This window comes from Terrapene carolina, unplaced genomic scaffold (assembly GCF_002925995.2).
Source record: "Terrapene carolina triunguis isolate 2854851 unplaced genomic scaffold, T_m_triunguis-2.0 Scaffold21, whole genome shotgun sequence".
Taxonomy (NCBI): Eukaryota; Metazoa; Chordata; order Testudines; family Emydidae; genus Terrapene; species Terrapene triunguis.
Window position 1 is genome coordinate 33,474,346 of NW_020664372.1, and position 27,708 is coordinate 33,502,053.

At 40.2% G+C, this 27,708-nt stretch overlaps 1 protein-coding gene across 1 annotated transcript in view; it reads right to left on the reverse strand.

The window, feature by feature from the left end:
- The window catches only part of TUBGCP3 (tubulin gamma complex associated protein 3), an 86,818-nt gene that overhangs the window by 49,215 nt on the left and 9,895 nt on the right, over positions 1-27,708 (reverse strand). The window contains exons 2-7 of the mRNA XM_029913220.1: positions 23,879-23,986; positions 23,101-23,168; positions 15,517-15,594; positions 14,575-14,792; positions 13,972-14,144; positions 10,996-11,114 (exon numbers count right to left, since the gene is read on the reverse strand). Coding sequence (XP_029769080.1) covers positions 10,996-11,114; positions 13,972-14,144; positions 14,575-14,792; positions 15,517-15,594; positions 23,101-23,168; positions 23,879-23,986 — 764 coding nt within the window. The remainder of the gene's footprint in view (positions 1-10,995; positions 11,115-13,971; positions 14,145-14,574; positions 14,793-15,516; positions 15,595-23,100; positions 23,169-23,878; positions 23,987-27,708) is intronic.

A 27,708-nucleotide genomic window follows, 5' to 3' on the forward strand; every position in this document is an offset into this window, starting at 1 on the left:
AATGCCATTCATCCCATACCCTGAAGAAGGGATTCTGCGGTGGGGGAGGGGGAGGAGGAAATGTGATCACGTAATTAAAGACTATCATAATGTACACATACAAGGTGGCTGCATTAAGGGTGAACAAGCAATGTTAATTTTGGCCTTTCTTAACTTCTGAATGCTTGACTTTGCAACCTCAATGTTTTTTTAACATAGGTTTAAATGAAATTTCCTACTTTTTAAAAAATGCAAACCAGAAACAAAAAACAACCAGAAATTCCATCATAGAGAATCCCAGGTAGGTGAGCAGCAGAGTTGGAACCTTCAGATCCACAAACCTCTAGTACTTTGAATTAACTGAAGTTAAGCAGTACACTATTATCCTCTCTGTGGACCAGCCACTAGAAGCAGATAAGATACACACTTTGCATTTACTAGACAGCAGAGACTCAGGAATCAAGAGCTCAATTCCAAGTCCTGGATAGGGAGTGTGTTCTTAGTGATTACAGACCCTTCTACTCTGGTCTTATAGCATATACCTCCCTAGCTTGTCCCTTTCTGTCTGGCCCAGTCTTCTCCTATTTATCGCTATCCTCTTTCACCCCCTCCACTAACCTGCCTCTGTCCCATCCAGGTACTCACTCTTCTGTATTTGTCAGGCTGCTTCCTCCTCCACATTGTCTGGGTACCAACAGGGGGAGCACAAAGAACACAGGAGAGATGGCCTTGTTCTCAGTTTTGCTGCTCTGTGCCACAGCAGGTGGGAGGAACAACTGCTGGAAAAGTCCTGGTCAGTCCTGGGTTGGAACATGCTCAGTGCAGACAAAAATCTTTGGAGCATTTAGCTGCCAAATGCTAACAAGTCTCTGAGCATTTGCAAATGGCCATTTTCAGAGGCTTATAACTCAGGCAGATCTGGTGCATTTTCATGGAAACAGCAAAAGGCATCTGACTTTAGAGCCCCTGCCCTATCAAATTTCAAGACCCTGCTTCTAAGCGGAGAGGTGCTACAGCTTCTCTGTGAAACTGTGGTAAGACTAACATTGACAAAACACAGTATTTTCCTCTCTGCTCTCATAAATGGCTGAGTAGTTTTTGTAGAAAAAAAGTTAAAAAAAAAAAAAAAATCAGCCTGAGACAAAAACCCAGCATGGAAAATTTCAGCCCAAACAGCTGTAATTTGGCAAAGTTACAGGTAACTGAGAGCAGGGTTTTATACTACAAATTGTTTACGATAAGTGGAGCTGGCGGCTTCACCCATAACTTTAGCAAAATAGATGACAACAGCAACATATTTAGAATTCCACAAGCAAGAGCACTTGGTGAGGAGTGACCCTCAGCGATGTATGAGAGGAAAGAGCAAAACAGCTTAGCCACGCCAACTAAGTCAAGTGTGGGACTCCACAAGCTCACTAACTGCTGAATGTAACCAACAAGCTTAACAATATTAATATGGATATTTGACCTCTGTCTATATATATTCTAGAGTCCCGAAAGTGTGTTTTTACTCTGGAAAATTACCATGTATAAAAGGCACTTTCTTACTAAATAAATCTGCTCCTGTGTATTCGGAGGCATACCTGCGCCCCTCATGGGCAAATGTAGTTGTGTTGAATGTGCATTACCAATCAAAAAGTTGTCAAAACTTACAAGAATGGAATCCAATTCCCTTGCTTTCTCGTGCATTAAAACTGCTTACTAATTTTATCACTAAGGGCAAACGCCAAAGACATTGGGGCTGCACAGATGTATCTGAAGGCACAATTCACTATGCAGAACTTTTATTACTGGCAATGATGCATATGAAGGGAAGAACCCAGTTTCACTCTCAAAGCAGTTTGGAAATTCTAGAAAGAAGGGATTGGGGAAGTTTTCAGGCTCTGTAGTCTGCAAAGGTAAAAGGAAAGCTTTGTAAAAGCAAGCTGCTGAGAGAGATTTACCTGGATATGAAAAATCTCCCCAATTATTGTTTGGATACCTGATCATCTCATGAAAGGGCAGTTTATGAATTCCACATGTGCAGACCCCCCCCAACCAAAAGAACAAAAGCCCAACATACACACAAAACTGGGCCTGATTTTCATTTATGTTATGGCCACTCTATACTGCTTTGGCAGCATGAAGTGGCCTGAAAGTAATTTTCACCCTCTATAAGGCTATGCTACATTGCCAGAGCAGCAAAGAGTGCATGAGAATCAAACCTATTATCCTTATTTGAATAAACACTTAAAGGAAGTTGAAGGACTGTCACTGTACTCATGCTATAGGCAGCATCCACCAGCTAAAAAGTGTAGAGGGGGCTAAGGAAAGCATTTAGACCCACCCAAGGGTCCACTGCTCCCCCTCCCCTACCTCTTCTCTGGCTCCTTGCCCTTACAATACAAGCATACTCTCGTCTCCTTGCAGCCTCAAAAATGTTGATCCTTCATCTCTCTGGCCTCTCCAAGTTTGGCTCCATCTTTAGTCTTCATTTCTAAACTCATTAGATGCACCAGTTGAAACCATTGTCTTGTGATCCTCTCCTCCAGCTCCACCACAGAACACCCCCAGCCTATATCTGGCTTCCAGTCTGCTTCACTGAAACTGCAGTCACCAGACCCTTAGGGCCACTATTCCATCCTATTTCTCCTTGACCTTTCTGCTGCTTTTAATACAGTTATACTCCCCTTTCATGGCATCTTGTCCTCAATAACTCTGACCGCTCCTGGTTCTCCTCTTACTTCTTTGGAGATTCAGTGTATTTTAAATGGGTAATTCTACTATATTCCTGCTTTCCTAAAGTTCGGTTTATGGGCCCTCCTCCTCCTCTTTTACTTAGATGAGCTCATCAGATCACGTAGATTCAACTACTCTCTTTATAATGGCAACTTACAGACTAGCCTTCTCACTCCTGACCTTTCCCACATTTCAGCCTATCTAGAGGCTGTTTGGATAGACCACCAGTAACAGGATCAAAAATTAACTCTTTAGACCCATACCTGCTCCATCTCTATCTTCTAACACTGCTGACAATACCACTATACCCGACTCCCCAGCACATGAATCTTATTCCTATCTCTCGAGCCTCGCCATCATGGCCATATCCATATCTTGCCATTTCTCCCATAACACTTAAGATTTTTTTTTCCCCTTGCTATACACACAGCTAGAAATCTTGTTGAGGCCCTCATTTCCTTAGGTGAGCAGCAAACACCACCAATTTGGTCGACTTAATGTATCCTCTCTACACATGCATGTCATACATCATTTGAAAGCTTATTATGTCTACTTTAAGATAAGGTATGATGTGGAGCTGTCAAGCAGTACTGTTACCATAAAAAACAACATCAACACTTTCAAATGACCATGTTAAAATTATGTGCATTCATTTCTGTTAGTTTAATGACTATTTATAATTTGGAGAGACCAAATTAGATTGTTAACCTCAAAAGCATCACAACAACAATCATATTAAATTTGCACAAGTATCATTAAAATATAATAGCACTAGTGACATTTCTAGTCAACATCATTATCATCTCTGCCAAGACTACAAGGATTATCAGTCTTCATTGCCATGGCATGAACACAGTTCTGTACAGGGAAGACTGTTCTGACTACAGACATAGTTGATTGTGCAGCAACCCCCACTGGTACAAGCCCGAATAAGTTTTGTAGAAGCTCAGGTGCCATTGGGCCCTTGAAGAACGGAAGAAGTAGTTCATCATCCACATTTTTCTATCTATGTCACAATGGTGATCCAATGTCTGGCGAGAAGACATCCAAATTTTTGTTTGCAAAGATGCCTCTTTTGACATACTCTTCAAAACTGTCTCTCATGGTGGGAGTTTGGCCAGTGACCTGTCCTTTTTGAGCGCTACATTGAGACACAAGCAATTCAAGTCTCTGTCCTTTTCTTTCTTGGCCTGGTCATACAACACTGCTACCAACTTCCTTGCTGCAGAAATTGTGCCTTGTCAATCATTCACTCCCAGTTTAGCAAGATCTCTTAAGCGGAAAGCTCCTTATGTCTGTGTTTAATGTTGTCAAATCCCCCTCCCTGCCCCATACCTATAAGGATGACAGAGTCACACCCCGTTAGTGCATGTACAGCAGAAAGTATCTTGCACAAGACAGGAGTGAGTGTGTCACAAATTGCATGCACAGGTATAAAGCCATGCTTGTTAGTTGTGCTGGTAATGATGCCTGAAAGTAGTGAACAGCAAGGACCAAAATATCTGTATCAGGTGACCTAATTACTATGGTTCCTTTCACACCATGAGAAAAAAAAAAAAAAAAAAAAAGCAATATTGGCACGTGCAGCAGGCAGAACAACACTGGTGTCTGCTTCTTCTTGAGCAATGTACAAGCTCTGGGCTTCTTCAACATTTCTACTGGTGATGGACTTTGTTGCTTCACCATTAGAAAAGCCTCTGGCAAGGAGGAGTGTTTGTGCTGGGTGTGCTCCTACACTCAGGTGCATTTTGAACGATAAATTCAGAGGAATATTACAAGTGGACTGCTAGCTGGACACCACATTTAGAAACTTTTTCTATGGAGGTACAGGACTTCCAGCCATCACCTGGTATTTCTCGCATCCAACTTTAGATTTTGTCTAGCACTGTCTGTCTTTCTGCAGTTCACAGATACTGTTCTCATATCTGTCAAAGACTTAGATTACAGAATTAGCTTTATCAATCCTTTTAGGACCTGCCTCAAGTACTCAGCAGCCAATACATTGATTGTGTGGAATTGGTCTCCAGACATCATTTGTATGATAGCCGTGGCATCTGATGTACACGGGGGTTTCTTTGTTGAATGCTCTTAGCTCATACAACCCTTTCAGCTTGAGCTTCCAGCTGATGCCTTAATTCAGCTTTGTCTGCTCTTCTCATTCATCAGCGTGGAAGAGGAACATAGGAACAGGTCCTAACAGATGAACAACAGTTGCCATTGAAACATCATCCCTGCTTCTTGATAAGGAAAGGGCTCTTCAGAAAACAAATTTCTGGACTGATGGGTGCTGTGACTGTCCATCACTTACCAGACTTAAATTTGGTTGTCTTGGCCATGTTCTGTTGCCAGATTTCTTGACTGGGCTGAAGAAGCTACGTGTCCCATCGAATCAAGTGCACGTCTCACAAATCTGTTTGTTCTTCATCAACATCTGCTATTTTCAGTAGAGACTCTTGTACATTTGATGTCACATGCAACCTAGTGGATATGTTGATAAGCATCTTTGGATGTGATTCATGGTTACATGACTTTGCCATATTGTTGGTGATGTGATTGGTAAGAGCTGTAACATGCTCTTCATCCCTCCTCAGTGTAGAGACAAAGACTTGTTTGGGGACAGTGTCTTCACTATTTCTTGTTAGGTCACTTCTTTCTCTCTTAGCTTTTGCATACCCACTCAGGACATATCTTGTGGGGGTCCACCTGACAAAGGCTGTCTTCCTTCCTGTCAGTCCTACAATCCTACTTCTGCCCTTTGAGTCTTTGATGACAGTTTTCTGTTCCCACATCACTCCAAATTCCATTAAAAGAATGAGGAGTCTGATGCACAGCAAATTCCCCAGGTTCAAAGGCACTGTGTACTTGAAGGAGATTTAACACATCAAAAATGTAGACTGGTTTCCACCTGGCATAGTTGGGCCTGTTAGCAGTAAAGAAGTATGGAAGTATGACATACTGTGTGTGAAGATGAAGTTTCCAACCATCCCCTCACTCTGCATAGACATTTAGAAGCAGTATCTCCATAACCTGGAGAAAGCAATCCCAGAACTTGAATGTAGTAGACTCGGCACACCCCCATGTCTGAAATTCCTCCAGTACTAGTAGCAGCATATGCTGAATTACAGCATCATCAAGCTCTTTAATGACATGTTGTAAGGACTCAATGCCTTCAGACTCAACACACCTTGTGAGTGGTCAGTCAACATTTGCCAGACAAAATGCTAGAAATACAGGAGTAATTCCTCTCTAGTCACACCTTTTAAAAAATGAACAACATTTCAGAGGACTCAGGTCCTCAAATGCTAAAGTCAGGCCATATAAGAGCATGGTTGAATTGCTTACTAGCAAGCATTAGATTTGCAGCACAAGTTGCATACACATCAGAAACAAGCAGTCCTGCATCTCCCCAAAAATGCAATAAAACAGCACAGGCTGTGAAAAACTACTCAGGCAAATTACACTGGTACCAAGCTCATTTGGGAAAGTCCATTTCACTTGTTGAGCAGCAGCATATGGCTGCTGCTCCATGGTCTGAATGGCATGCTGCTGTTCTAGAACTGATGAGATTGCCTTACATTTCAGCATTGTAGTAGACTGTGGACATATCAGCTGGTCTGGCATCCACAATAAGTGCAGATGCAACTTTTGTGTAGGTGCTCTTAGTTGCAAGCTTATGGCTGAAATCAGTCCAGATTGGAATCACCTGAGCATGAACAATGTCAACATCATTTGGTACTGGTAGGACATCATGAGGTAGCAGTCATAAAAGACAACAGAAGAGATCTCAAACAGCAGTCATTTGTAGGTGACAAAAGTACTTTTTCCCATGGTGAATCAGTTCTGGACATGTTCTATGTTTTTCAAATGCTGTACACTGCACAAGAGACTCATTGCCTGGAGAGAGTAAGTGACTTTTCTCTCCAACACTTCAGTGATAGTCCAGCATCACAAGAAATATCTGCAGCCTGTTGTTGAAATACCACTCTAGCCTTTCATTGGAAAGTATTATTTCCATCAATGGCCTCTACATTGATGTCTATATCATCATCTCCTTCATGGATGGAGATTTTGAATTTGTTAAATACTATGCACTCCACAACTAAGAGGCATCATCTTTGAATGTATTCGGAACTGCTGGCTGAATTATATGCCTCAATCAACCAACAAGACACTCCTGTTCCAATTGGGGCATAAAAGCAGACGACCTATGACAACTACAATGACCTGGCTTTGGATAATATACCGAGGCTTTCATTTTGGCTATTTCAGACACAAGGGTTGAAGTGGCATTATATTAAGCTACCTGTTCATTTAAAAGCTGTTCATCAGGCTCACATGCCAGAAGAACATCTACAAACGATCTCAATGACTTAAGGTCCTGTTTCAGATTAACTAGCAGCTTGACTAAAGTCAGATAGTGTTATTGAGCTGGACAGAATAATGATAAACTTGCCTTGTCCACTCTATTCATGGCATGAAGTTTCAGACGTTGAGTTTTTCTAATCTTGCCTGTAAGTTGCTACTGAAATAGCTTGCGGTATCTACATCTAAGGGAAGCAGGGATTTATATCTTTGTAGCAGCTTGGAAAGGAGAAGAGCCTTCTTGTTGTACATAAGATCATTGTCTCTCTCTTCAATCAGCTGGTAAAATGAAATGTCACAAGATGATTATTGTTGCAGTATAACTACATGGCTTTGCTTTAAGATTCATTTTACTCAAGTAGGAACAAAGGCATGTTGAGTGATAAACTGCATCCTTAGCACTCATGTCTTGCATAGATATTCCATGAAACGTCATCTCTTCTTTGAAGTGATGCCTCCCTTAGTTTGGTTGCTCTCTCAAATATTTCTATTTTATGATGTTTCTTGTCCATATTGTGTGCTTTGCCTCAGGCCAACAATGCAACAGGAGCAAATGCTGGAGGGCGTGCTTGCTCTGGTGGCTACAGAAACAGGTGAATATGATACTCTCTGATAGGATTCAGAGTCTGTTTTCTTTCCTGGGTCCAGTACAACTCTGACATGTACTAAATTCTACTTACTTATGTATTTCTGAAAGCAAACCCTGTGAAGAAGTATAGGTAGCACATCATCTAAACTAGAAAACTTATCCAGTAGCTGCCAATACAATTCATCTCTCCTGGCTTCTGCTACTGCACCAAGAATTCTGTCCAGCATTGATGGATTTTGACAATTTTACATTCTTTTGATTTTCTTGACAAATAACATTTTTCAAAGTTTGTGGAGAGTCTTTTCTATTTGATGTAAGCTTTAAGAGCCTTGTATCCACCATATCTTCATATACTGTAACATCCCTGTAGAGGTAAAATTCCCAAAGGATATTGTTAGCATTACCACCACCACTTCTCATTTTGTACAAGTATACAGATATATGCTAAATTAGATATAAACTAGATCTGTTAGTATCAAAATTGCCATTTTTGTTTGGTGAGCACTTTGACTGAAGTCCAATACGAAGTTGTGTATTGCCATCTCTAAATTAATACTGATCTGTGCATAAGTGTCACCGGATTAAAAACCTAGTTTTCAGAATATTTCAAAGGCTAGTACTGTATGCACAGGCAATGACAAATTAAAGCCTTCCATCAGGCAGACTAGATGCTACATTGTATGTACAAAGGTTTACAAATGTAGAAGTATTACATTAGGAATTCATGTACACTTACATGTCAGCAAATTTCAGCTGAAACTATTATACAAACTATTATAATCACTTGGTAGATACTTTGACAATTAAGAATATGTGATGTGAAAACATTTCATTTTAGCATATTGCAAAATAAAATACTTGTCCATGCAAAACTAATAAAAATCTTTTAATACATTGTCATTTGATAGCTTTAACCAATAAATACCACCTTAAGGTGTTGAAATTAACTTAAACAGTAAAAACTGTAGCCCATCATATTCCAGTACTGTGCAAAAAAAAAAAAAAAAAAAGACACTCACTTTGGCTACTGTTGTTTCACCCTGCCTATAGGCTTACAGCACCACTTGACTGCTCCACATCGTACCTCATCTAAAGGTATTGTGACAAAGTTCTTCCTCTATCTTGGTGGGTCCTGCGCTTATTGGCGGATTTTCCTGCCTCAGAGATTCACCATGTGGGTTGGGGAACAGCCCAGAGACCTTTCCCTCTGGAAGAACCCACAGTCCAGGTCAATTGGGAGGTTTGGGGGGAACCCGGGCCCGCCCTCTACTCCGGGTTTCAGCCCAGGGCCCTGTGGACTGCAGCTGTCTATAGTGCCTCCTGTAACTGCTGCATGACAGCTACAACTCCCTGGGCTACTTCCCCATGGCCTCCTCCAAACACCTTCCTTATTCTCACCACAGGACCCTCCTCCTGGTGTCTGATAACGCTTGTGTTCCTTAGTCCTCCAGCAGCACACCCTCTCACTCTCAGCTCCTTGCGCCTCTTGCTCCCAGCTCCTCACACTCGCACCACAAACTGAAGTGAGCTCCTTTTAAAACCCAGGTGCCCTGATTAGCCTGCCTTAATTGGATTCTAGCAGCTTCTTAATTGGCTCCAGGTGTCCTAATTAGCCTGCCTGCCTTAACTGGTTCTAGCAGGTTCCTGATTACTCTAGGTCAGCCCCTGCTCTGGTCACTCAGGGAACAGAAAACTACTCATCCAGTGACCAGTGTATTTGCCCTCTACCAGACTCCTGTACCCCACTGGTCTGGGTCTGTCACAGTATATAATAAAATAATAATAATAATCATCATCTTTTAAATTATATATGATGTGGGTGTGTGTAGGGTTGGTACATTAAATTCCTAAATATGTCCCTTTCTGGAGAATTGCCACATGCTCATCTGCAATGATTACTGTAGCCAGCAACACCCACACTGCCCTTTCCCAGACGAACAAAAATTCTACAGCTTAGATAACGTTCCTTGCTTATTCTTCTCAACATGTATCTCTCATACTCCTCTTCGAATTCCTCCATTAGCTCTGTGACACAGAGACCCATTGGTACCAACGGGCAAAGGATTCACTGTTCTTTACAAGCAACTGTCTCAGACCAGACAAACTCACTACACCTAAGACACACAACTTTCATGGCATTAATCCAAGGAGGACATCGTATGAGGTCTCTACTGTAACTTACCAATACTCAATCACTGCAAGATGTGTGTATGGTTAATATTTAAGGAATAACATAACTATATTGAAAATTATATCCTTTATGGTCTTGAAGTTAAAATGAGTCACCAAGAAACCCGAAGGCTCAGTATTGGCCCATTCAAGCAGGAGGAAGTTGTCACCCCTCACTGGCTAGCCAATTATGGAATGTACTGCTCAACTGTCCACTGTTGCAACAGTCCAGAAAGGTCAATGGAAAACCATATGAGAAACTATAAACATCAAAACCTGTTGGAGGTAAAAAGGAAACGTAACAGACAGGGCATCTCCCTGTTTGTTAATAAAGACAAAAGACTGATTCAGTATATCACAGGGTAGAGAAAGATACTTTGATTCCATTCACTGAGGAGACATCTTGTTGAGCAGGGTTGTTTCAGGAAAGATTGGATCTTGGTTCCCGTACTATGCGTTATACGGCAGTGGTGATTTAAGGTAAACTGGGGTTCACTGCTCCTCTGAGAGCAGAAGGCTCTGGGATTTCTGTGAGTACCAAGTGTCAGGGGCTGGATATCACAGGGGAATGCTTAAAGAAGACTCAAGGACTTAGATGCACTTCTTGTTAACCTGCAAGGCAATGACAGGGCTGGCATAGCCTGGAGGAGAGTGCTTCCATGGCTGAAAGGATAGAAATGTTAGGGAGCTAACACCCAGCCACTATAGGCAAGACTCCCTCTTGTTAGAGGGTACTCTACAAACTCATGAGTTTCCTCTTTATCCATCATATACAATTGCTTGTACTTACTTTCATGGCCCTTCACAGGTCTGCACCTTCCCAATTATCCACCCCACCTCTTAACACATCCAACATCCAACAATACCAACCTCGTCCACTTTGATGGGATCATCTCCATCCTTTATTCGACACTGCCCCTTTATTCATGCAATGCCTTCTCTTAACTAGTTTGTAAAGCCACTCTCCTCCTCCATCTTTTTGCAGGCAGTACACAAGAAGTGACCTTGAAGATGGTATAACCAATGATAGTGGATACGTTTAGAGGTTGTTGGGTATTGCTGATAAGTTGGGTTTTCTTAAAAATTAAATTGTACATTCCAATGGTATCCCTCTCCCCAAAGCTTTCCTGCCTGTTCCGATTCCATTCATAAATAAAGTGATAGCAACTGTACAGTACCTTTCCTTCTACTTTATAGCAGTTTTCAGAATTGCACATTTTGATGTTTTTGCCATCTATTCCCTGGAAGACGTACAAAATGTCTCTTACAAGGTTTGCTTCAGTTATTTCAACATTGCCTAAAAAAAGAGAACATTGGTTAAGACTGTTTAGATTTGTAAGGATACTTAGATTATTCTTCTTAAAAGTTAAGAAAAGCTTCTGAAAAACAAAAAAAGACTTCCTTCCATTTATTTTAAGTTTTCCATGATGAAATTGTCCTGAAGAGGCACAAAGAGAGCCATATGCCTATACCTGAAAACATACCAAAGCAGTTCAGCCATCAGATGCGTGTGCTCTAAACTTAGCACAACATTCCAGAGAGTATAAAAGGAACAGACAGCCTTTAAGGTCAACTCCGTTTTGATCTTACCATAAGTGTAAGTAGCCCTGAATAATTCCTTGTCCTTTCTTGACTGCACAGTTGAAACTTGTTTGTTGTTTCAGAATTAATTTTTCAATAGTCTCCTTTGGAGACAATAAAGCTCATCCATGAAGGAGATCTGCTTATTAAAAAAATGTTTCTTGTGAAATCAGGATATTTTTCTCATATTTAAAAATTACTCCAGTGTTGGGTGCTGGGAGATCATTCAAACGTTTTCACCTGTACAGCCTTTAAATCCCAGGCAAAGTAAATGCAGAGAAAAATTTAAGTTATGCTCCTATAAAAAGTTCTAGCTCTTGATTCAGTACAGCTTAAGGTGCTGGAGCATCCAATTTGTCCTCTAGTTCACAGCTCTGATTGAAGTCCAGACTGCTTTTGTGCCTCAGGCTATTTATCAATTTACAGAAGGCAATTCAAGACAGTGAGCAGCTTTTCTTCATTTGCTGGGTCTTCCAGTATCCTGTACTTTTGTGACCCTATTTGAGGCGAAGAACAAAGCCATTTCAGTCTTGACGATGCTCTCAGTATCAAATACAGATTCTGTCTTAATAGGATGCTGCCTCTTCTGGAATTGGCAAGAGAGCTGTCCTGTTTGGGAACCCCAATGAGTTCCTTTATCTTCTCCCCCCCAACTTTTATAATAAGACACGGTGTGCCTGGTTTAGGCTAAGGAAGCCAGCTGGGTCATCTAAGGACACAACCTACAGAAGCCAAGGGAGGCTGGCGTCATATCAACATCCAGAACCTTAAGTGTAGCAAGGTTTTCTGAACACCTCACAGACAAATAACGCTAGTCTATGTTATGCTTTAAGACACTCCCATTAGTCAAGAGGGTATAAATTCTCAAACATAGCTGAAAAGTATTACCTGAAGAAGTTTATTTCACAACAGAGAAAAGAAAAGGTTCTCCAAAGTCACTGTATCTGCAGATCCATATGAACCTTCTTTTCCTTTCTCCCTTCTTCAGAAAATCAATAGTCTGGAGGAAGGAGAGAGGAACTGAGGGCATATGACAGTGTGGTGTGGGATCCTTTTATAGTTTCAGCTAAAATGTGGGTGCACTCTTACATCTAGCATTTCAACTGTAAGACAGCTCTAGAACAGGTTCACAACTCCTGAACTGCACATTTGCAGAGGCAATATCAGAGAATGCCAATTAACAGTAATCAGCCTATTTACAGAGCTCTGTAATTATCTGTACATTTTGTAAATTTTAATAGCTGCCTGTTCTTATATTTGGAATCTGGTTTTACTCTAAAAAGTGACTGACACTTCATGTACACTTAATATAATCTGTTCCTTGTATGAATTAAGAGTCATACCTGCTGGTACATTGATAAAAATAAGTTTTTACTACTTTTAGCATTGAAAAGCTAGCATGACAATAAGAGACTGTGCTAAATTATATATTTCCTCTTGTGCATTCACAGTATTGTTAATCAGATTCTAATTGCAAGGCCAAATTCTGTCTTCAGTTACAAATGTACACTCCATTTGGTCTATCTTTTTTTCTAGCAACAATACACAACTGGAATAACCCAGCTTGATTTTCAAATCCAGGATACATTTAGCAGGGCTGGCAGCTAGGAGATCTTTGATTTGCTAACTGACCACATTTATTCAGGAAGCAATTTTAAAAAAATGGCATTGGGAGGCACCTTGTCTCTTTTTAAGTCACTATTCAGCGTTGATCTTGTTAATACAAGAATGGGAGAGGTTTCTGAATACAAGTAGGTGGAAGGTTAACTTTCCTCAACAGCTGCTCCACAGTTGAGTTAGCTAGTTAAACTGGTCAAATTCTTCGCTCAGTTAATGTAAATCCAGGAGTGGCTCCTTCAAAGTTTATTCAGTCCAGATTTACAGCAATGTAAATAAGATAAATTAATCGATTATATTTAAAAAATGACTGCACTATTCACTATTATCACTGCAAACTGTGTCAGCGAGGTGGTACTTCAAGGACTGTGTACTCAGATAATAAAAAACACAGTTACACATTTTACTTATCCATCAGACCCTCGGTTATAGCGCGGGACTGCGCATGGATCCCAAATTTAATTACCTTCATTGGAATCCGCGTTCTAGCGGGGGTCCAGTGTATATGTGAATATAAATAGTTTCATGTGTTTTGGGATTTTGTCCCCCTTGTTATCCATTTCCCCTAAAACTTTTGATCATCATCATCGACACTGCAGCTTTTAAGAGCATATTCATTCACAATTCATCTGCTCTGCTACTTGGTCCTGCTGTCCACGCTACTTGCAATATCAAAGAAAAGATGAATTTTGAACGGGGAGAATGTGTACTCAAACCACTTTCCCCCCCACAGTAGGAACATAGAAAAGTTAATGGCCAAATACACTGCTCTTTTGTATATGTGCTGTCTTCCTAACTTCAAATCTGTCCTTGTGGGAAAGTTCTTCACATATAGTAACATACAATGGAACAGAAGCTATTCCCAGGAAGAGTACAAAATAGTCACAACAAAACAAGAAAAGAAACAAGTTGCAGGGAAAAAAAAAAAAATTTTTAGTAAAAAATATCTTGCTCACCACCTGTCTCCCCTTCTCGCCTTGACCTTGGCACATTGCGAGACACAGTGTTTGGAAGGCCTTTTGAGGTAGAGCTTTGTAACGAAGGCTGGCCAGCAGTTAGAGCCCAAGCAAGACGTGAACCCAGCTGTTGACGAAGGCAGTCTCCCACCCCTGGAGCTTGATAGGATTGTCTAAAAAGACAGGAAGAAAACAATGTTAACAGGACAGTGTGTGAAGTCTGCACAGCTGCTCTGCAGATGAACCGAGGACCTCAGTATCCAAGACTGAAAGGCACGTAAACTTCACAGGCACCAAGCTGAAACAGAGTGTAATGCAAAAGAGTGACATGAAGATATTCACTAACAGGAACTGTGAACAAGGTAACCATATATCCTCTCTATTCCTTCATTCACCCATCTGTAACATGTGGTCGGTAAGCATACTTAAACCAATAACAATATTTTGAGGTTTGCTATTTTGTAAAGTGCTTTGAAAATGTATGTAGATACCCATACAGAATGTGCTTATCACTGTAAGAAATTTGAAATCACTGGATAAAAACGCTAAGTAATATTAAAAATATTTATCAAGGTCTTCGCTATAGGCAAGATTTAAATTTACCCTGGAAGGAGGGACTGTGGAGTTGGCGTTGGCCCATTCAGGGCATACATGCTTATGCTGCTGATCCCACTGCTTGCCATACTGCACGCACTCTGGGCAGACTGAGCATTGCGGTCCTGATAATTCAATGGAAGGCTTTGAGGCCTGGCATAGTAGTAAGGGGTTGAGTGAGCATCTCGCGGCAATGCTTGAGCAAACAACGTGGCATAACTTGACACCTTAAAGACAAAACACAAAGATCTAATTCTGAGTTACTTTAATCAAACACATCAGTAGCTAAAATATTTCTCTCTCCAACCGTGTGTCTGAACTGTTATTGCCTTTCCTAATAGTAAATTGAAGTCAGGTATATACTAGAAAAGGTTTGCTGGTATAGCTATATTGACAAAACCCTCTTAACGTAGACGCAGCTTATACCAGCCAAAGAATGCAATTGGCAGCATAATTCATTTCACTTGCCAAACTGGTATATGCTATCCCAGCAAAAGGACATTTTTGCCAGCATAACTGCAACTACACTAGGACATTTGTTACTAGCAAAGTGTTGCCAAAACACCACATCCCCAACCAAAATTGCTATACCAGCAAAAAAAAAAAAAAAAAAAAAAAAAAAAATTCAGTATGGACTTGACTTAAGTTAAATCTATCCAAAGTGTTCCAGATAATGACTGCCTCACATGTTTAAGTATAAAACTGAATAATTAATTAAAGAGAATAGCTTCTTTAATTCTCATTGTTAGAATATTTACACAAAATACATTTTAAAAAGCATCCTTATATTTAATTAAAAATTGCTTCCAGCCTTTCCAAGGACTTTGCAGATACTTTCCTTTTTGAAGATGTTTGTTTTACTCTGTATGTTAACATCTCTTAACATTCCCATTTGGGATTTGTACTGAATTTTAAAATATTTATTGAAGAAACAAAGAACCCCTTACCTACCTTGTTAGACTGCTTACGTGGGTCTTCACTAAGGCTGAGCAGGAGGTAGAGTATTGACCATTTGTTTTTCAGGACGCCCTATTCAGAGATAGGCATGTATTAGATAATATCCAGTTAAAAATAGACATTGCTCCACAATTATTTCCAGAGTTTATTACATTTTTACCCCTACCTCACAACCTAGATCATAAACAACTAATTTCTACATTGTAGTTGTAACGAGCAGGCTAAAACTGTAACACACCAAAACTACACAAAAACATAATTTAAATATACACAGGCAGGATGTCTGAAGTCATGTTCTCAAGGTAGTGACACTGGAGTTTATATGTCAGTTCTATAAAGAAAATTTCCTCCAGCATTCAACATTCTTGTGTCACAAATGCTCACGTGCACTGAAAGGGATCAACTAATCAGCATACCAAATTTAAAATTCACAGTTAACGATAAAGGAAGTTTACATACTGCTTCATGTCCACCATACATCAATTTGATCTAAATCAGCATCTTGGATTAACCTCTACTTTCTACAATAGAAGTGAGCTGGAAGACCCAATCCTTGAGAAATCTAACAAATAGCTGCCTTTTCTCTGCTGATCCCCCTTCAGGGAGGTTCCAGAATAAGAGGGATCTAACCTGGGATTACTATAATCTCTATAAAGAACACAGAGACAAAGGAAACTACCAAACTATTTACGAAGTACGAAGTCGGAGGCACAGAGATCACATAGCTGTACTCAACTGTGGACTGTACCAAAACAAAAACCAAGAGAAAGGAAAAGTGGAGCTGTGTTGGCTGCTATCTTGAAACACAGCATTATCAACCTTTTAAATCTCAGCAGGAAAGTTGACCTGCAAGAGATAACTTAATGGTACAGCCATGTCAGATGAATTCCAATGTCACCTTGTAAGGAGTAATGGACAAGTGTATAAAGATTTCCTTGTTTTCACTGCACATTAATACACATGGAAGCATATACTCTATTCTACACCACTAACTCACAAATATAAGGGAGTTTGATGGCGGACAACTTTCAAACGGGTTAATGATGTAACACTTCATGGGGAATCAGTAGCAGAGTTGAGGAGAATGAGATTTTATAGAATTTTCCCAAAAAGTGATTTTTTCCCCCTTCTAAATTTCTTTTGTCTAAATTTTGTAACAGTGCAACCTTACCAAATCAGGAAATTCAACTTTATGTAAGAAATCTTTACAATTTAGATTTTGCACTTAACTCTAGAAATTTGACTAGAGTTACAATCATGAAAATGGAGAATATTGTGTTCCATGCACTTCTACCTTTCTTTTTCCATTTCTTCAATAAAAAGGCCCTTAACTTTAATTAAATTAAATATTATGTCAGCAGTTTCCAACATCCCTCTCTGTGTAGAATACACAGGGACACATGATCCAAGTGAGATCATATGTCCAATCGCTAGATTTCTATGGTCATGGACTCTTTGTCTTGCATCTTCTGAGACAATTTATAATGAAGAACCCCTAGACAATTTTGTAAAAGGTCACTTTCTAGAACAGTGTTCTTTAATTAGAGGCTGGCAGGCCAGATCTGGCCACATGGGGTCTTCGCTTGGCCTGCTGGACATCAACTATGTCGCTGGGGGTTCCACTGCAAGGATGGTCCCACTACCCAGTTCCAGCTCACCCCAGGCTTCCAGCAGCTCTGGCCCTTGTGCTATCTTGCCAGTCCCAGCTGCAGCATCCCCATGCTGGCCCACCCGCTGAGCACCCCCACACTCTCCACCTGACCAGCAGCACCTGCCGGGTCAAAGGACGCTCTAAAACTGTGTAGGAAAAGGGGCCTCCTGGAGGGGAGCACAGGGGCCAGAGCCGCCAGGAGCACGCTGGAATTGGGTAGTGGGGCCACCCTCACAATGGAGCCCCCAGTGGATATAGGAAGGAACAGCTGATGCCCAAAAGGCCCTAGCAAAGTCAGTACAAACTAAAATTTCATACAATGACTTGTTTATACTGCTCTATATACTACGCACTGAAATGTAAGTACAGTATTTATATTCCAGTTGATTTATTTTATGATATGGTAAAAATGAGAAAGTAAGCAGTTTTTCAGTAACAGTGTGCTATGACGCTTTTGTATTTTTAGGTCAGATTTTGTAAGAAGGAAAGGTTGAGAGCCACTGTTCTAAACCTTTTATCATTTTTGTTGCTCTCTTCTGGACTCCATCCAATTTATCCACATATTTTTTAAACTATAGTGACCAAAACTAGATGCAACACTCCAGCTAAGACACAGTGCCTCCTGTGTTTTACGTACAATACTCCTGTTAATACACCACAGAATATTAGTCTTTTTCAGTTGAATCTCATTGAATATGAGTCAACAATTTGTGATGCACTATAACACCCCAGATATTTTCAGCACTATTACTGCCTAGCAAAATGGTTATTCCCCATTTTGTAGTTGTGCAGTTGACTTTTTCCTTCCTACCTGTAGTACTTTGTACTTGTCTTTAATGAATTTCATCTTGTTGATTTCAGACCAATTCTCCAATTTGTCATGATCCTTTTTAATTCTAATCCTGTCCTCCAAAGTGCTATCAGTCCCTCCCAGTTTGGTGTCATCGTCAAATTTTATAAACATATCCTCCACTCCATTATCCAAGTAATTCAATATTGACTAGTACCAGAATATTGACAGATTCCTGGGGAACCCCACTAAATATTTCCCATCACTATGATAGACAGCCATGGATAACTACTGAGTATGATCTTTCAACTAATTATGCACCCATTTTGCAGTAAATTTCATCTACACCACGCTTCCCTGGTTTGCTTATGAGAATGTTGGGAGTGTCTCAAAAGCCTTACTAAAAATCAAGATAACATGTCATCTTTCCGCCCACTAAGCCAGTAACTCGGTCAATAGAAGGGAATTAGGTTGGTTTGGCATGATTTGTTCTTGACAGATTCCTTATAACACTATTACCCTCTAGGTGCTTACAAATTGATTGTTTAATAATTTGTTCCAGCAGCTTACAGGTATTGAATTTAGGCTGACTAGCCCATAAATTCCCTGGGTCGTCTCTGATCCCCTTTTTAAAAGATAGGTATTTTATATACACACACCAGAGGTGGCCAAACTTACTAGACCTCTGAGCCACATACAACAATCTTCAGAAGTTCAAGAGCCAGAGCACACCTGCTGGGAGCCAGGGCTCGGGGCCTCAGCCTCACTCCTGCTGAAGCCTCAAACCCTGGCAGGTGTGCCCCGCAGGGCTGAAGCCCAGAGACCCTCCTCCCCACTGGACAGAAGCTCCTACCCCACCACCTCACTGCAAGGCAGAGGTCCCAAGCTCCCCCCCACCCCGACCCAGTCTGGTAGGCGGAGAATAGGGGGTAGGGAGGGGGCTTGCAAGCTGCACTTTAATGGTAAAAGAGCCACATGTGGCTCACGAGCTACAGTTTGGCCACCCCTGATACATACCCCTTTCCTGTATTATCATAGCACCTGGGAGCCCTAGTCATGGACTATGACCACTGTACTAGGTGCTGTAAAAAAACAAAATGTATGTTAGAAGTCCTCATAGGTCAGATGACTACTCCTTTCTGTGATTAGTTCAGATATTCAGCAAACTGGGCAGGGCATCCAAATTCCACCTGCTGGAAACAACTGAACCAGCGAAGACCTCATTAACGGAGGGGAAGCAGGACGAAGAAGAATGACGTAAGATTTTGATGTACTGGCCAGCTGTGATGTGATAAACCTTAATGTCAACTGATGAAGAACAAATATAGCTTGTTGGATAAGATATACCCCACTAAATACGTATGAACTGGCCTCGTGAGTCCAGGGAGGGGAGATGGAATTCACAAGTACCAAGCAGCTTTCACTTTAAAGGAAAAGTAATTACTACACTTTTGAAATAGATAGTGTCCAAGACTGTTGCAAAAAAAGTTACTCGTCATAAAACACATATCCATACCATCACCACCCACATATAAAATGTGGAGGAAAAGGATTTTCATGGCTAATACTACACCTAACAGCACAAAAAAATTTCTGTGGAATCAGTTGTGTAGCTGCTGTAAGCAGGGGAATGGTCCCGCTATTGTGGGGAACTTTCCTGGCTTCTGCACTACCCCAGTGGAATCAGACAGCAAAAGTATCTGAGTCCCTTGCTCCAACGCCCTTTACCCAGACACCTGCCTGACCTTGAGGACTTCCCTTTCCCTCTCCTGTGAGGCAGAGTCCTTGTAACCCCAATAAGGTTGGGCCCAGGATTCCTGGGAGGCTAGGCCCCCCAGTCTCATCATGGTCACTTAGGACAGGGGCTAAGGTGTCCCCACCTCAGGGTACTCTCTCCACACCAGCCACTTCCCTGGCCCAGTGAGCACTACATTAAGTTCAAACAAAATACAATTTATCAAACAGAAAGAAACACTAAGAAAAATAAGGGGGGAAAAAAATCAGAAAGATTAAAGGAAACAAGTAACCCCGCCCTATCGGCATAGGGAAACCACAAACAGCAGTATCTAGGACGTAGGAAAAGTTCACAGTCTATTCCTCACATGTCCCAGGCCTCCTTCCCAGGCCCTGGCTGCACTGCAGTGATACCACGGGTCAGACGTATGCTCTGGTGGTAGCCACATGCCCTCACTCTCTCCCCAGCACCAGCCCTCCCTCTAAATCCAACCTGCAAGACCTTGTCTGGCGATGTGTCCCTGTGCCGGGCCCTCGTTCTCTCCAGCCGCTCACTGCACTCGACGCCAGTATTACTTATGGCACAGCGCACATACGCTCCCCAGCTCTGGCCCTGCAGCTTCCCTCTGTAGCTCAGCCGTGGCTGCTCTAGCTCTGGCACTGCTTTGGCTCCATGCTGCTGCTCAGCCTCCAGCCCAGCTCTGCTTTCTAGGCTGCTTCTCTGGCCCCTCTGGCTGCTGCTGCTCTGCCTCCAGCTCAGCTCAGGCAGCTGCTCTCCCCTTAGCTCTGTGCTACTGTGGCTCAGGCAGCTCCGGAGAATGGACCCCAGGCTCCTGACTCCCTCATTGGCCTACCTGCCTTGTCAATCAGGTTAATCTGGACTGTTGGCCTCTCCCTATGGGCCTTGGGGACTGTCAGTCTCAGGATCTTGATTTCTCATTGGCCCTTCCCCTTTTTTTTTGGAACTGGGAGATGGACAACCAAAGAAATCCCACTAAGTTTCAGTAAGAGGCCAACAGTCCCCTTACACTACTGTTAGCATTCAGAAACCACAGTGTGTGCACTTTTCAAAAACAGGGGAAAAAAATCATTCTAGTGCTTAGATACTACAATGACAGGCATTTAAGAGAGACTGGTATAGGGAAATGGGGAGGAGGGAAGAAGGTTCCAAACAATGCCTATGAAATAGTTATAGGCTTGTTCTGGTAGATGTCAACTAACAAAACAGGGGGAACAGAAGGTTAAAGCCCGTTTAAAAGTTTAACTATGTTATATTCACATTCTTGTAATTCTGTTCACATCAGCTATTATTCTGCTTCAAGCAATGTATGGTATTTGTGCATATATGGGTTATAATTGTTTACATTTTGGTCGTTTTCATATGCTGTGTGTCCATATTACTCTTACCAAATGCTAGCTATGATAATACTACATTAGATCAATAGCAAAGTGTGTGTGTGTGTGTGGATTTTACACACACAAAAGCTACCTTAAAAGAACAAGGTAGCAAGACTGCTGACAGTAGGCCTGAGGACAGCTGCAAGTTAGTGCTGCTGAAATGGAAGAGCTGATGATGGAGCCTACTGCAACCTGGTGACACTGTCCATCACTACAGAAGCTAGAAAAGATATCTTGTATATATGTGGAATGGATGGGGAAGAAAAAAAAGGAGTAAAGGTGAGCTGATAAGCTTAGCAACAACACTGGTATTTTCAGGATTAGGGCCTTATTTTTCTAAAGCATATGCTTAACTTTAATGACTTCTTAAAATTAAATACATACGTGTTTTCAGGATTAGGACCTAAACGCAGCAATCAGATTTACTGAATGTTTCTCATTTGTAATGAGACAGGTACTACCCATCAATGGTCCACAGAGTCTAGTATTCTGACAATGGCCACTACCAGATGCTTCACAAAAAAGTGCTAAAAGTCCTGGAGTGAGCAGCTGTGGAATAACCTGCTCACAGGGAAAGTTTCTTCCTAACCCACTGAAGTCAGAGACTGACTTACGCCCAGAAGCATGAGGGTTTATATTCCTTCCAAACTACTGTATGGAATTTTTATTCTTTCTGGATTTAACTCTGGATGTTCTCCATATAAGTATCCCATTTTCATGTGAACTTGCTATGCTCTTGTTCTCAATTATATTAGCCTTTAGAATTCATTGCCACAATATAGAGTTCCTTAGTAGAACCATTTTTTTAACCTACTTAAAGGGGAAAAATAACTTTTGTGTTAAGATAAGGGGTGGCCACTGAAACATGTTAATCTTTTATTACAGTGGTTTTCAACCTGTGGTCCGCAGACCTCTGGGGGCCCACAAACTATGTCTAAGGTGTCCACAAAAAGTGACTATGAAAATAAAGTTTCAGATCCCAGAACAGGCTTTCTGTTTTTCTGATCAATCAAAAATATGTGAATACCTCCACCTACAAGTCAAAACCCAGAAGTGTTGTCATTATCATAGAAGCCCACAGTTTAGCACCCTTTCTCATGCCACATTAAATGCTATGCCAAGCATGTGCAACATTTATAGTTGAACTCTGTTCAGTCAGTTTTCAGTCTAAGACTTCTATGGAAGGGGGCGACAGACCACAGGTTGAATTTCCAAAGGGGTCTGCATCTCAATTCGAAATTTTTTTAGGAGTCTGCAAATGAAAAAAGGTTGAAAACCACTGATCAATTATACTGGAAATTTTAATCCTACATATTAGTTTTTGCCAACTAAAAATATCTCTATAAAATTTCTCCTTATCACACTATACAAAACAGATGACGTACAATACTGTCTTGTTGTCTATCTCAGTTTCACTGAGATTTTCGTCAAACATGATAGATGTTCAAGTCTGAGAATTCAGGACACATTTAAAGTATTGATTTCTTTCCATCTCATCTAAAGTTCTAGCCTTAGACTGCCCCTTTTTCTGATACGTAGACTCTACAGATTACCTTCTATTGTCAGAAAAGACTGACATACGCTGCTCTTTGATAAGTGCTTGTGTGTTAGCAGAACTCTCAAAGTCAGCAAAACCCTTAACCTTCAACATGAAAACCTCAGATCACTTAAAAACTCAAAATAAGAGGACTGCTTAACTTCTAATCAATACATCGATATACTTCAGGACACATTATCCTAAAAATAAGTGTCAGTGAGATAATCCTTCAATTTTACACATAAAAAAGTAAACACTTCTATTTTTGCAAAGCTACTTCCTTCCCATAAAATGTTCTTTATGCAGTTATACGCAAACCAAAATACTGCTGATATTTTCCAATTTTACTTTAATCCAAGCAAGTTTCTTACATTTTGAACTATAGGCAATTTAACAGCAAGTCCAGAAGAAACACATTGTAAGAATGAAATTATTGGTAAAGCCACACATTACTATACATTACTATACCTGCGAATGGAGTTTTCTGTAAAGTTCTGAAAACAAAGCAGCATCCGCTTCCCTTCTTTGTCGCACAACTGTTAAGAGAAAAAAGCTTCTTAGGGTACGAAACTTAAGAAGTCAATTATAGTAACAACATTATTTTGTATTGATACATTTGTGCAATTCGTGGAGTGGGAGGAAAGCACGAGGATAAAGAGACAGTTCACTTTCCATACACATGCACTCCTTGGCCTCCAAGGGTAAGGGTATGTCTACACTACAGGATTAATCCGAATTTAGATAATTCGAATTTGGGAAACAGGTTGTATAAATTCGATTGTGCGCGGCCACACTAAGCACATTAATTCGGTTTTTAACCACATTAATTCGGTGGTGTGCGGCCACACTACCCCATTACTTTAACCACAGTAATTCGGTGGTGTGCGGCCACACTAACCCTAATTCGAATTAACAAAATCGATTTAGGCGCTACTCCGCTCGTCGAGGTGGAGTACAGAAATCGATTTTAAGTGCCCTTTAATTCGAATTAACTGGCTCTGTAGTGTGGACGGGTGAAGGGTTAATTCGGATTAACGCAGCTAAATCCGAATTAAAGTCGTAGTGTAGACCAGGCCTAAGTCTACAGAGTAATCAAACACTTGCAGCTGGCCCAGACTCCAGCCTGAGTGGTATTTTAAAACACACTTAGAATACTGTTACAATTTTCACCTTCTACAAAACATATTGATTCATTTTAAAATTATTCAGATCTAAATGACTGAAGATGAAAGGAAGCCAGACATACGTTCTTTCTTGATTTTCTCCGCAACAAGAAATTCATCTCTTTCAACAGTAGGAGCAAAGTTGCTTCCAATAACTCTCACTGCATATTGAAACTGCTGGGCTACATCAGCTGAAAGAGGGAGGGGAAAAAAATTAGTTAAGCCAACTCTTTAAATGAAGAAAAAATAAATAAGGGCTGCCATGTTACTAAGTGATTAAGTCAAATAAAAATACAAAAAATGTAGATGTTTCAAATGAGAGATAAAATATGATAGCGACTAGATTAAATCTTTCCCCTAATACTACCTTGCATTGATATTTTGTCCTGTATGCTCTTATGCAGAAATAGTCAGTCACTTTAAGAGCACAAATCCAATTATAGAAGTAAACTACAATTTAAAAATGCTGGCACCTCCTTTTGTCAGCATATTTCTTAGCATCTTGCTTCATGCAACAAACATCATTACTATCTACAAACATGAACAGTTCAGCCAATAACATGTCTTCAGTATGGGCCAATATTCACACAAACACAAAAATGAGGGTGCATAATCTCCTTTCCCTCCCTAGTCTAAGCATTCTGCAAGTCTGAATTCCAAGAGCAGATTTCAAGGTCATGAATCAAACTGGAGATTTACTGAAGTCAAACTACAGAATCCCATGGTAACAGAACATATTGATTAGCAGAACTGCAAGAGATCTGCTTTAACCACGTTTATTCATTAGTTTTGACAAATCAATTAAACCTACAGGTACTTATTTTTTCACCCTCCCAAAATTATCTTTCAGTTTCTTAAACTGTTATGTACAAGGACTAAGTACTTTACCCCAGTAACTTTCTACCAAAAACATAAAAAGTACGCCTCCAGTTCCATTTAAAACCTACAAAATCCAACTAGTCAGCAATCAATTTCATTACGATCCCAATAAACTTATCATATGTTTATTTTAGGGATAAAATTCATAGTGGAGGCACTTAAGTATAGCAGCATGCTAATCATATGGCAGATAAGGGCAAGGTGTAGAAAATCCACTAAACGAAGACTGAGCTCTCATCTCAAATTGGCAATGGAAGACAATTAACCAGAACAATTAATGATAAGCATCTCTGAGTGCTAGATGTTGATCAACGTTAAACTAACACTAACAAAGGAAGAATCAGCTTAATCCTCAGTTTTTCCACCCATGCGAAGCAACCCAGAAGCAGGTACCATCTGAGTTGTAGAAAGAAAAAAACCCAGCAAAATTCCACAGGCACTAGGATTCAGCTTAAGGGAGGAAGACAACAATTCTCCCCTCCTCCTGCCCTAGCACTACCTCTCAAATACCACTTATCCAACCCCAACCACTCTCCAAGGATCTTTGCAGCAAGTTCAAATTAGTGGGCTATAGAATTTGAGCAAGTCCTGAAAAGCAATAGCTGGTGGATTTGAGGTCCCAAGTGGAAAAGTCTGACAAACTGTATTATATAACACTGCCATCATATCATTTGAACTTTTGTGTAAGTATTCAGATATTACTAGTTGTTATGAAAGGTTTGGCTCTGTATATGTGTGCAGAGTTACGTAAAGGTCTTCACTTTATGCTTTTGCAAATATATTTGTAAGTCAACAGAAATTAAGCTACAGCAATATCTTAAAACAAAAAAAATGCACTTCAAAAATTGTTGAGGGTGTTAAAGTGTGAGGTAAATCATCACATTTTCATAAATTCGAGCACTTAAGAGCAGGTACATCAAAAATCTTCCACTGGCCATGCACACATTTTTACTACTATAAATAAATGTTTTAATTACAATACCTTAACTCTGAAATATTAATTTTAAGTGTACTACTTTGTTATCTAGAGATACTTTTGAGAGAGATATGGGAGAGCAGTCAGTCAATATCTCAAAGCTTGTCTCTCTTACCAGCAGAAGTTGGTCCAATAAAAGATATTACCTCACCCACCTTCTCTCTCTAATATCCTGGGACTGACACAGCTATACCACCACTACACATCCCCCTCATTACGGGCAGTAGAACTTTTGTTACAGCACTTATTTGAGAGGGAGTTGTGTATACTGTCTATTAGGACAGTGACTATGATATCAATTTATAGCACCACTATGGTATGTGGACTTTCATTTGAAGCTGATCAATACAATTTCTATTTTTCAAATCTATTGCATTTATATTTTGAGATTACCAGTAAAAATAACATTTATTTTGGGTCACAGTTAATGGTGTATGTGTGTTACAATTACAAACACATTCCTTTGTAGCAAGTAAAACTGTATTGCTTTCTGTGTGTCTAAGAAATTGCCGTTATTTCAGAACTAAACATTTTGCTATCTGTGCCCTTGAAAACTGCCTCTACATGAACCAATGTAAAAGTCTACCTATGTTTCTAGTTCTGTGGTGCAATATGCTTTTGCTGTGTAGATTATGGGACAAAAGACATGGAAGCAAAAGTTTCTAAACAGTTATTTTGAAATCTTATCCATATTCAATTTAACAACAAAATTTAAAAACAAATCCTCATCAGTGAGAGACTTAACCCTAAAAAGGATATTTTGGGTTATCCTGACTTGGAGAGACTATCTGTTGCCAAAATGGTAATTCAGTCTCCTTATCCATTCAGTCCTTGCTCTCTGCTAAGACTGAACCAATGAACTTTTGGTCCCTCCTTTAATAATTCGAGAGACTAACCTTCAGAATTTGAGACTTATCTTAAGATTCATATTGGACCTGCAGTCATACAATAGCTTTGATTCAAAATATTTACCTATCCCACCAAGATTTCAAAGTCCTTGATTTGCAAGAGACTCGCTTTCTGTGGCAGTGCTTTTGGTGGTAGACTCCTGACTTCACGTACAGAACAAGCAAGATGGCATACAGTAGTCGTAAGAAATAAAGATATATTTAACAGTAAGATGTCCAATAGCAACACACACAGGAAGTTTATTACATAAGCAGATGTATTGTTGAATTGTCCTTCTCCCCCAAATGTCCCCCATGAGACATTAGATGAACTTAAAATATAAGTGTACACACACACAATACACACATTTCATTGTATAAATATGTAAACAAGTGCAACTGCTATGCAACACTGCCATCTTGATATGCCTAATAGATGGGAAGGATGGAATTGTTTATGGAAGATGTGATTTAATTTTCAGTGTTCTGATGTGAGCTCTTTATGCAGAGAAAGGAAGCAAGCAGAAGACTGTCAAAATTCTAAAAATTATGACTACAAACATAGTGGAATAACGCCATTAATTGTAAGCGACTATATTTACCAAATACATAAAAGTTAAAAACAGTGTAAAAAGCTTGCTACATTCAGAGGAGGGGAAACAAAACAAAAAAAAAATTCAATAATTCAAGATCTATAAAATCTTAATTTGAATTGCCTAAAATAGATTACGTTCTATCTGCAAATGCAAATTTCTGATAGTAGAGAATGTCCTTTATGCACGCATCCATTCCTCCTCTCCCCCTGTATGATGCAGTTTTCATGTTCTATTTCAAAGCCTAAAAGGAGCTTTAAACAAAGCACATGTGAAAAGTGTAGAAAAACTAAAGAGGGAAGGAGGGAGAATCCTTGGTGGGCAAAACCAAGGAAAAATAGTAAGAAATGGTATAATTTAAAAAGGAGGAAAATACGAGAAAAATACAGGAATTTAATTATAGTGGCTAGATAATTTTTATTTCCAGATAAGCCTGATAAATTGGAGGACAGCCTTCCGGAACATTCCTTTTATTCGTAAGCAACTGATCTGCTTCAGTGCACTTCCCAAAGTTAGTAATATCAGACAATTCTCACACCTTTCAAGAGACTACAGCTATTGGAAGAGATTTAGGGGGG